Genomic DNA, 11,475 nt, shown 5'->3' on the forward strand with positions numbered 1-11,475 from the left:
CTGGCTCAGTGGTAGAGTGTTGGCCCGGCGTGTGAAAGTCCTGGGTTCAATTCCCAGCCAGGGCTCACGGGAGAAGCGCCCATCTGCTTCTCCACCCTTCCCCCTCTCCTCTGTCTCTCTCTATTTCTCTCTTCCCTTCCCACAGCCAAGGCTCCATTGGAACAAAGTTGGCCCGGGCGCTGAGAATGACTCCATGGCCTCTGCCTCCAGCGCTAGAATGGCTCTGGTTGCAACACCCCAGATGGGCAGAGCATTGCCCCCCAGTGGGCATGCCAGGTGGATCCTGGTAGGGCACATGCAGGAGTCTGTCTCTCTGCCTTCCTGCTTCTCACTTCAGAAAAAAACAAACAATCAAATAGTACATTTTAAGTTTACATTTCACTTATATCTTAATAAAACTTTAAAATAAAAGTCTCAAGACAGAAACTGCCCGTCAAATGTTCTTAAGATTTGAGACTCAAGTTGCCATCTACCACACAGGTGAATCAAAGAGGAGCAGGTGCCACTGCTCAGACATAAATGAGCCATGAAATTAGTCAAGTGAGAATCTTCCTTACCTATAGTCTTTAAGTTAATAATTTCCTGTTTAATACAAATCATGTCGCTGTCTGAGCCTTTGCTTCTTTCCAAAGCCCTCTCAGCAGCATGTGAAGCAACCACCTGCAGCACTGTTCTGCCTGTTACCTCTGGCGTCAGAAGGGCCACTGCTACTAGAAAGCTTCTGCCAACCAGCTTACTGCAGGATTTCAGATCCACAGACCAATTTGGGGGGGGAGAGGGGGGAGTTTTTGCTCTTTGCTTGTAGGGGAACTCAATCTCTGACAGCCTATGTAATATAGTTCTTTCATTTGACCACACAAAAAGCAATGCTCACTGCCCACAGCACATATGATTACTAACTGACTCATTCTGCCATATTTATTTATGGGGATTTCTCTCTTTCATACTCCATGTCTATCCATGCTATTTGGTACTTACGTCTCACCTCCACCCTGAAGTTCATAGAACATGGAGATGATCAAGCAACTGAAAGCAGGGAGTTCAGTTGAAAGTCTGCATAAGGAACAACTGGGACCTAGATGTCCTCCCTCTACCCCATAACAGCCAGTCCCACCACCCCTTCTCTATCACAACCTAAGATGGAAGCCTTACTATGTGGACAGGCTGACCCAGAGAAGCTCTGACTGCAGTCTGATGAAACCAAGAGAAAATCCAAAGATACTGAAACTGAAGTGCTATTGATACTATAATGCCGGTGGCCGAGGCCAGGTAGGTCCACATTGGATTCAGCCAGATGGTAGAGGAATGTGAGCAGAAAGCATCAGGTCATTCCCCTTTAAATAGACTCTCGCAACAGTGGACGGGCTAACAGGTAGGGGAAATCACTTCTCAGACCGCAGGTGAACAAACAGCAACACAGCCCCTCACAGTGGTGGGCAAGCAATCTGTGAAAAACCACACTGAAAACAAGCACCTGCAGCCTAACATAGGCTACATACACATGGATCTGCCATGTGCTCATGCACTAATCATGCAAAGTGCAAGCAAGCAAGCCTAACACAGCTGTTTTCCCTATAGCTACCCACTCAATCACTTAGTAGAGTGCACCAGTCAAAACACTCCACACATGAAGAATTTTAAATCAACTTCAATACTTCTTTTGGGTATGAACAGACAACCAATAATACTAGATATTTGGAATATTCATTTTAAATAAAACCCAGAGACTCATAGTAAAGGCAGAGAAAAAGCTGAGGAGAAAAACAATGCAGAGAAGAAATGAAAAATCCAAGACAACTATACAATATCATCTGAGAGAAAATGTTGCATTCATAAAACAAAAACAGAATATTAAAAAAAAGTTTATTCATTTTTGAAAAATAAAACTATTATAGCAGAAACAAAATACTCAATAAGTGAGTTTTGAAAATCAAGCTGAAGAAGTCTCTCAGAAACAAAACCAAGACATAGATATACAATGTGATATAGGAAAATTAAATGGCTATACCAGGTGGGCCTATATCTGATGACAGGTTCTAAAACACACACACAGGCGCACACACACACACATACGTAGAAAAGATTTAAAAATAAATAAATAAAAAGCAGAATATTTCTGAGAGTTAAAGACAGGCCATTTAGTTCTAGAGTAAAAGCAGCCACATATGTCCACTACAATAAATGAATAGAGACACCCATACCAAGGTAGAGTGTGACACTTAAGACATTAGGAATGAAGAAAGAAAGCTAAAGAAATAGGGTTATATATCCAAATCATAGTACACTTCAATATCTAGAAAATAATAAAAATTAAAACAAAATGGAGCATTGCCTTCAAACATGAGGGAAAATGACTGACTTGGTCTTCTATGCCCAAACCAACTTTGAATCTTTTATGAGAAGAAAGTAAAGACACTTTCAAATATGCAGGATTTCAAAGTGTACTTCTCATACATGTGCCATTTCTCAGAAAGCTAATGGAGACTGCACCCCACCTGTAAGAATAAATAAAATAGGAAGACACAGAATTAAAGAAATAGGAAACTCTACATAGGTAAGAAACCCAAGGAACTCCCATGACAATAGCACCAGGTATCCAGCCCAAGGAGCAAACAGTAAAGACAGGAGCAATGGACTTACGAGTTCTAGAAGGCCTTAGCCAGCTGGCTCAGTGGTAGAGCGGCTGCCCCATGTATGGGTGTTCCAGGTTCAATTCCCAGTCAGGGCACACAGAAGAAATGACCATCTGCTTCTCCACCCTCCCTCCCCCTTCTCTTTCTCTCTCTTCCTCTCCCGCAGCCATGGCTAGATTGGTTTAAGCACACTGGCCCCAGGTACTGAGGATTGCTCTGTGGAGCCTCCTACTCAGGCACTAAAAAATAACTCAGTGGTGAGCATGGCCCCAGATGGGGCTGCTGCCGGGTAGATCCCGGTCAGGGCACATGCAGGAGTCTATCTTTCTATCTCCGCTCCTCTCACTTGAAAAAGAAAAAAAAACAACAACAGAGTTTCAGAAGGAATAGCACCACAAAATACATCTCTAAAGACAGGTTTAAGAAATCATCAAATGTGTTTGGCCTTATTGAGGAATTTTTCAGCTCTAGTAGTGTTTGGATAAATAACTAGTCATAAGAGATTAAAGAAAAGTGAAGGGAAAAAATACCATTATAACTCTTGGAGGAACAAAGGGAATTAGAAAGAGTAAATGTAACATACAATTAACAGAACTCAGCTAGTAACAGTTATGATCGTAATTCTGGCATTACAATGATTTCATATGAAAAGCATGAGAAAAGAAAGGAGATATGGTAGTTTGGGGTGAGGGGAAGGAAGCTTAAGTCTTCACCTTCCAAAGCAAGTCTATAGATGTCTAAGTTCATATATATAAAGACCATTCAGAAAAAAAGAACAAAAGAAACAGCTAGAGGAGTATAAAGTGATGCCCATGTGGATGACTCAAAGGTAAGAAAGAGCATTGCTGCTCCCTGTAGTAAGCCTTGCTATAGATGAGTTTTTGACCCATATACTCCTTATTTATTGTATTACTTTGATGAAACTTTTGAAGCATATATGGTATTAAGACAAATGATTATTTTCAGTCAGTCTTCAAATAAGGTACCCCAGACAGTCCCAAGCCTACTATTTCTATCGCTAAGGTCTACATACAGCTGAAGTTAAAGAAAAAAGAAAAAAGACAGATCATGTAACTACAAACTCCTTGAGTACAACATAGCTCTAAAATTGGGCAAAGAAAAAAAACCCTATATTTCTACTAAATGCTTCTAATCTTGTAAAAAAAAAAGTCATTAAAAAATCACCTTACTCATTGTCATTACAATGCCAGCAACATTTACAACATCCTATTTTGCCATCATTAATACAACATACGTTGTAATGACTTACCAACTATTCTTTCAACTTCTACAGTTCAATCGATGGTAAATTATCTGGCACGAATATTTGAAATGTCACACTCTAATTTTCTTCAATTACTTCCAAAAGCACATGACTAGAAACTTATCCTCCTCATAAACTCGCTTTTCCATATATCTCATATTCTGTACCCCTGACTTAATGCATTGCTAATAACACTTAAGACAGAAATAATACAAAGCCCACCACAACCACCCTAAATTCTTCAAATGAAGCATTACAATTATCTCAATTATTCTCAAGTAAATGTTTGGTTCTAAGGTCATCCCTCTGCAGATAATACAAAAACAAATGGTTCAGCAATATCTATCTATATTCATATTATACACATACATCACTAAAAGGTAGTATGTAGCAACTTTCAAGTAATTTTCAGACTTCAATCACTACAAGTTTTATTTTAAAGAAAGCTAAAACATCAGCACTAAGAAGCAAAATCAACCAATCTCTAGCCAAATTAAACAGTGTTCAATTAACTAGCACCTGGCTAGGGTCAAAATGGTCAGCCACTGCAAAAGAAACTGACCATCACTAAGCTATTAAAAGGATATATGGTCATGGAGAAAACAGCTGTGTTAGACTTGCTTGTTGGTTTCCCAGGCTGCAAGCACTCTGCATGGTTAGTGCATGAGCACGTGGCAGAAAGCCATGTGTGTGTCTCTATGAAAAGCTATGGGTGCTTTCCCTCAGGGGTGATTCTGCCAGAGTGCCCTCCCATCACTGTGAGGTGCTGATTCCCTCAGCACCACCATGAGGAGCGGTTTAACTGATCCCTTGCCCTCCAATGCGAAAAGCAGTTATCCTTTGCTTATTTGCTAGCCCGCCTCTGCAAGCCTCCAATAAACAGAAATGGCCCGATGCTCTCCAGCTCCACAGTTCTTCTACCATCTGCCCAAACTCAATGTGAACCTGCCTGGCCTCAACCACCAGCATTACATTGGTCAAAATGTTACTGAACTGTCTTATAGTAGAATCTCCCCACTCCCTCCACAGTTATATCTAAACTTCTATTTCAGGGTCTCCCTGCAGTGTTTCCAAGTTACTCATTTTAAAGACACATCAGCACATACTTCAGTCAACTCCTCGGGCTCCCAGAAAACACTGTTGTTTTCAATTAGCATTGTCAGAAAGTGAAGCACCCTCTGGTCTTTTCACTGAAAATCAATTACACACACACAAAAAAAAGTTTAGGTGGTCTAATTTAGCTGTGCCATCTGTATAGCACAAGGTGCTCAACAGCTTTCATGAAGAATTGGCAAGGATTTCAGCCAGCTGTCCAGGATCTTGGTGTTACACATGAAAGATGAATATTCATTCATTAACTTTAATTTGTACACATCACACTTTTTCCTTATGTAATTATGAACTTTCTTCCTGTCCTTTCCAGTTGGGCAAGTTTAAAATCCCTTCCACAAACCTTTACACAAGTCTCAGTATTCTGTTGATAGCCACTCCACTAAAATAAAAGTCTCCTTATATGACTATTTTATGTATTAGTTAGCATGTTCTTATCTTGGCATTTTCTGATACAGACTGGCCTTCCTGGTATGAGGTGTGCAAGGCCTGACTCCCCGCACTGCTACCCAATCTTGAGAGCTGTGCTTGCCCACCTGTTTTCTCCAAGTCCAGTTTGCTTTCCAATAGTATAAATTGTAGTTTTTCTAACTTTGACCTTAATGCACAAATACCTTTACTATTTCAACCCAGTTCACACACACGTAAAAATCAAACAAGTTTACCCAAGACAACTTTGTATTGTAAGATATAATACACTCTGATTTTATATTCTACTGCACTTCATTTTTTAAAAAAGAAAATGCTGATCAAGCAATCCACTAAACTGACTTTATAACCTACTAATGGGTCACATCAAAGCAGAGGAAAAATATCATTGGTGTAAACAATTCTGAATCTGTGTAAACAATCTGGATTTTGGTCTTAATTCTTTCAGTAAATAACTGGAGGAGCTCGCATAAGTCATTTCATTTGTGAACTTCAGTCCCTTATCAGTGAAATCAAGGAACTGAAATACTATGGGATTATAATAACTGGACTTAAAAATTAAGGTTCTGGGCCCTGGCCGGTTGGCTCAGCGGTAGAGCATCGGCCTGGCGTGCGGGGGACCCGGGTTCGATTCCCGGCCAGGTCCTTCCTCTCTGTCTCTGTCTTCCCCTCCTGCAGCCAAGGCTCCATTGGAGCAAAAGATGGCCCGGGCGCTGGGGATGGCTCAGGCGCTAGAGTGGCTCTGTTCGAGGCAGAGCGATGCCCCGGAGGGGCAGAGCATCACCCCCTGGTGGGCAGAGCATCGCCCCTGGTGGGCGTGCGGGGTGGATCCCGGTCGGGCGCATGCGGGAGTCTGTCTGGCTGTCTCTCCCCGTTTCCAGCTTCAGAAAAAAATACAAAAAAAAAAAATTAAGGTTCTAGAACTGCAATCAACTTTAACTTTCTGAGATATTAAATCTAGTAGCACTGTGCTAAAATAACTAGATTATATCATGGCAAAATTAAATACTTTAAATTCAACTGAGATAAGTATTTGAATAAATGAAAAGCAAAACACATCGTTCTTCTTACATCAAAATTTTGTTTTGTTTTGTTTGTTATAGATAAGATGCTTATAGGCCACATAATTGTTTTGAAAAAAGACCTAAGAGACCTGATAAATCATTCATCAACCAATGAAGTATCATCAAGCAAATACTGTCTCTACAAATTCACTGTTTTCCACCTTTTTTTTTTTTTGCCTGACCAGGCATGGCACAGTGGATAGAGTATCAGACTGGGATGTGGAGGACCCAGGTTCGAGACCCCAAGGTTGCCAGCTTGAGTGCAGGCTCATCTGGTTTGAGCAAGGCTCACCAGCTTGAGCCCAAGGTTGCTGGCTTGAGCAAGTAGTCACTTGGTTTGCTATAGCCCCTCAAAGCACATATGAGAAATCAATCAATGAACAACTAAGGAGCAGCAACAAAGAACTGATGTTTCTCATCTCTGTCCCTTCCTGTCTGTCTGTCCCTCTCTCTGACTCTCTGTCTCTGCCACAAAAAACAAACAAACAAAACAAACTCACTGTTTTCCTTCTAACATTATTCTTGAACCAAGTGTCATCCAGATTGTTAATAAAAAGTCAACAGTTATATTCTAAGATTTTATTAGAAAGACTTACATGATAGAACTTCTAAAATATTCAATTATTAATCTACATTTGTAAGTTTTATTTTCCCAAAGACAGGACACCTTAGCAGGGAGTACTATTCTAAACAAATTATTAAATATCAAGTTCATTTAACTCATTAGGATGAAATCATGATAAAAAGACATGGAAAATATACACAAAAAAATGTAGGTGATAGTTAACAGTAATTTGGTCCTTAATATTATGTAACTGTTACAGGGAGACAAAGATATCCAAGATAGTTCAATAAAAGATTATTTGCATATTGATTTGTATAATTATGTTTTTATCTCAAAGGATCTACAGAATGTTAACAGGGTTATCTCTGAGTCATGGTTGTAAACTAAGGATAAGACTTCATACTCACTCCTGTGCTTTGTCTAATCTTTTTTTACAATAAAAATAAAAAACTTATTTTTAAGTATTTTTTAAATAATCAGGTACATATTATCCACTACTGTTGTTTCTTAACAGAAAAAATAAAAATAATTTGCCTTCCTGCAAACAAAGTCCCCTTTCTGTGAGACAAAACAAAGACATACACATTTTGCAGTGAGGAAGGAGTTTCAGAGGACTTTGCAAGCAAGCATTAACAGGTGGGTTAAACCCTGCTGGCTATTGTTCATCAATAGGCCAAAATATTGCAATATAAAAATATCTCAATGCATATAATGCTGATAGAAAGTTTTCTGTAAGTCAGGTGACCTTAAAGGAATGTTTAAGTCTATCCCATTAAGATTAATGACCCTCCCTGTTTTTCCACCTGGGATTCTATTCCTAGGTTTGTTTTGAGGAAGATAAAGTACTCTATAAATACTGTACCATTTGTCTGCAGAAGCATTTGTAAAGTGTCAAAGAAGTAATTTACTAATTCACCTATATACTTGATGAATAAAATTAGTAGAACCTGCTACAATTTAGATTTGCTTCTAACCATCTGAAGTGCTAATAAGTTAATTCAACTAAGTCGGTGATTTTTTTAAGTTATTTCAATGCTATTTTGATTAAAAAAATAAACTACAAAAGGAAAGTCTAGATATTAAATACTAGCAATAGTTGGATGATAACTACATATGGTAGAAGTCCACTCATAAAAAAAATTAAGTTAGCTCTGTATGTACTAGCACCAATCTAATATACTTATAAAATAATATCATATTATTATTTTTTTTTTCTGAAGTTGGAAACAGGGAGGCAGTCACACAGACTCCCGCATGCGCCTGATGGGGATCCACCCGGCATGCCCACCAGGGGGCGATGCTCTGCCCCTCCTGGGGCGTTGCTCTGCTGCAACCAGAGCCATTCTAGTTTCTGAGGCAGAGGCCATGGAGCCATCCCCAGCGCCTGGGGCCAACTTTGCTCCAATGGAGCCTTGGCTGCAGGAGAGCAAGAGAGAGACAGAGGAGAGGGGGAGGGGTGGAGAAGCAGATGGGCGCTTCTCCTGTGTGCCCTGGCCAGGAATCGAACCCGGGACTCCTGCACGCCAGGCCAACACTCTACCACTGAGCCACCCGGCCAGGGTTTATATTAATTTTTAAATGCTAGTATTTTAAGGCACAGAACTGATCCGTATAAAAAATACAAATGAGTCTCCCTTTGTTACTTATCTTCAGAAAAGGTCAAATGAGGACTAAATCAATCTAAAATAATATGAGAGTGCTTTTAGTTAGTGATAACCTAAGAACCACCACGAGAGCATTTTCCAGTGACGTACTCAGGCTGAAACTGACCTACAGTACAGCCTGGATTCCACAAGAATAAAGGTGTAGCTTCTAAAAAGAATGGCTTAATGTTCCAGAAAGTGCTAAGCTGTTTTGATTTTTACAACTTCTACTAACGAGAATGACGAATGCTTTATATATGAATATGCTCCATATATTTTGATTCTCAGAATCAAACCAATTAGTTAATACACTTGACTGAGTTCTCAGGTAAGAGTAAAGGAAAAGAAACAGCACAGTTCCCAGTAGGAAACCAGTGAGGTTCTCCATTTCCCATTCCCTCCTGTGCAATTATGCAATAGGAACACAAAGAAAATAAGAAAAACCCAGCTTGCACAAATAGGAAGGGTCCTAAATAAAAGAACCCAAGTTAAAAGAGGGACTACAACTATTCTTCGTGTCATTGCTATGTAGAAGTGAGTGCTGTTGATTTTCCCCTCAGCATAAACCTAAGCTCTACCCTATCTAAAGCTTCCACTCACCTGACTATATCCCATTACCTCTATTGCCTGAAGAAAGCGTATTATTACTCCATAAGCAAACAGCATGAAAAATAAATAACAGAATCAGAACCCTCTCCGAAGTTATTCATTGATGGAAAGTAGGAAGAACTAACTAGATTTCAACTAAATAAATGTTGCCAGCCTCAAATTTTCTGATAACTTAAAAGTTTCTGAAAGATATAATGTTTCTCTAATCTCACTTTTCTTCAATTAGCAGTTTCAGTTTTAAAATTAAAGAAAGTTTCTTGGTCTTAGGCAGTAGAGTGCCTTCAAGCTGCCCACTTCATTCCCTGAAAAGCCCCCATTTTTGACACTACTGATAGGCAAGTCAGTGAGGTGAGCACATTAAAAAAATATTAAAAAGTCAGTCTCTGAAATAAGAAGTTATCAGTGAAAACGCAGGGAATGAGGACGTCCGATTGTACAACCTAAAAGTGCAAGGACGAGTCTCTAAGGAGAGTTCCATCACTAGGCAGCGCGGTGTGAATGCCACAGGAGGGGAGGCAACACGCAAATCCCATCCCGCGTCCGTGTGGGAGGAAAAAACAGAAGCAGTCGCAGACGGAGGCCAACCCTTAACCATCCCCGCCACTACCCAAACAGACAGGGGAAAGAGAAAGGCTGGGAACGAAAAGACAAGATAGCACGGGTTTTCCAGTCAATGCTAACAAGAGCGTGGGACCCAGTAACCAGCAGAGAGAAGAATACAAAGAGACGGAGGGGCCAGCTCACCCCCTCGGATCCGCTGAGCTGGTGGAAGCAGGCTTCCTCCCTCCTGTAAGCCTCCGCTCAGCACCCAGCTCGGCCACCACGTCCGGGGGCCCCGGCGAGGGCCCCCTCCCTGCCTGCCCACACCCTCCCCGCCGTCCCCGGGGCCTCGGGGCCGCCGTCCCGGCGCAGGGCGCGGAGCTCGGCAGTACCAGGTGTAGTCGTCCTCGTCCCGCCAGGCGGCCAGGCTCTCCAGGTCCAGCGGCTCCAGCTCGTCCAGCAGCGTGGGGGGCGGCGAGGGCGGCGCCGGGGCTCCTCCGGGAGGCGTGCCCGCGCCCCCCGGCTCCGGCCCGCCGCCGCCGCCCGCGCCGAAGAAGCCCGCGGCCGGCTTGAAGAAGACGAAGGGCGCCTCGGGGGGCTGCGCCAGGCTGCAGAGCAGGGAGGGCGCCGGGCTGGGCAGACAGAAGGTGCCCGGGAACGCGGAGCTGCTGCCGCCGCTGCAGCCGCCGCCCCCGGCGCCCAGCGCCAGCCCGAGCCCCAGGCTCCCCGAGGCGGCGGCGGCGGCGGCGGCCGGGGGGCTCCGCGGCCCCAGCGGGCTGCAGGCCCCGGCGGGGGGCGGTGCGGCGGGCTGCGGCGGCGGCAGCAGCAGCAGGTGCGGGGCGGCGGCCGCGCTGGCCGCTCGGCTCCGCAACTGCTCGTTCTGCTTCTCCAGCTTCCGCACCAGCTCCTGCAGCTTCTTCACCTCCAGCTCCGCGTTCACCACCGGCCCGGAGCCCGCTCCGGAGCCGCCTCCCGCCGAGGCGCATTTCACCTGCTCCGCCATCATCGTGGGCCCCGAGGGCGCCGCGGCCGCCAGGGCTTGTGCACCGTGGTACCGGTGCCTCTGGCCGCGGGGAAGCTACGGCTCCTTCCCTGCCTCCCCGGCCCGAAAGAGCGACCGCTCTGGGGCTGAGGCCGAGTCGGATGCTCGCATCAGCACCGAGCCCCAGCCTCCGGCTGAGGCAGCCTCTGCCGAACTGTGCTGCACATGCTCAGAGCGTCCCTCCAGTCCCCTGGGCTCACGGCGGCTCCGGGTTTTAGCCACGGCCCCAGGGCGGGGCGGGGCGCGGGAGCCGAGTGGGCGGGGCCTGGGTGGAGTACTGGCCTAGGGGGGGTGCGGCGCTTTTAAGGGGCGGGGCTTCCGCACCGCCCATGCTACCTAATCCCAGGTGTCTGATTGGACCTTGCTGGAACTTTCCCGCCATAGGCGCATCCTCTCACCCTTGCCAGGAGTGAACTGGGTGCACCTCAGAGCCAGGTTCCGGGTTCCAAAGAAGCTGTTGCTGCAGGTGCCAGTCTTAGAGTGCGTCTTGCACCAGCTGATTTGTTACCTTGCAAGAACACTGTTACACTTAACGACATTACCTGCTAGCCACTAACTAATGAAACTCATAGAAAA

At 44.0% G+C, this 11,475-nt stretch overlaps 1 protein-coding gene across 3 annotated transcripts in view; it reads right to left on the reverse strand.

The window, feature by feature from the left end:
* SLAIN1 (SLAIN motif family member 1) overlaps window positions 1-11,001 on the reverse strand; it is an 83,618-nt gene extending 72,617 nt beyond the window's left edge. For all 3 annotated transcript variants that reach the window (XM_066380717.1, XM_066380716.1, XM_066380718.1), the window contains exon 1: window positions 10,250-11,001. In XM_066380717.1, coding sequence (XP_066236814.1) covers window positions 10,250-10,863 — 614 coding nt within the window. In that variant the 5' untranslated portion in view covers window positions 10,864-11,001. The remainder of the gene's footprint in view (window positions 1-10,249) is intronic.
* Between the last annotated feature and the right edge of the window lie 474 nt (window positions 11,002-11,475).

The sequence above is a fragment of the Saccopteryx leptura genome, chromosome 4 (genome assembly GCF_036850995.1).
Source record: "Saccopteryx leptura isolate mSacLep1 chromosome 4, mSacLep1_pri_phased_curated, whole genome shotgun sequence".
Lineage (NCBI taxonomy): Eukaryota > Metazoa > Chordata > Mammalia > Chiroptera > Emballonuridae > Saccopteryx > Saccopteryx leptura.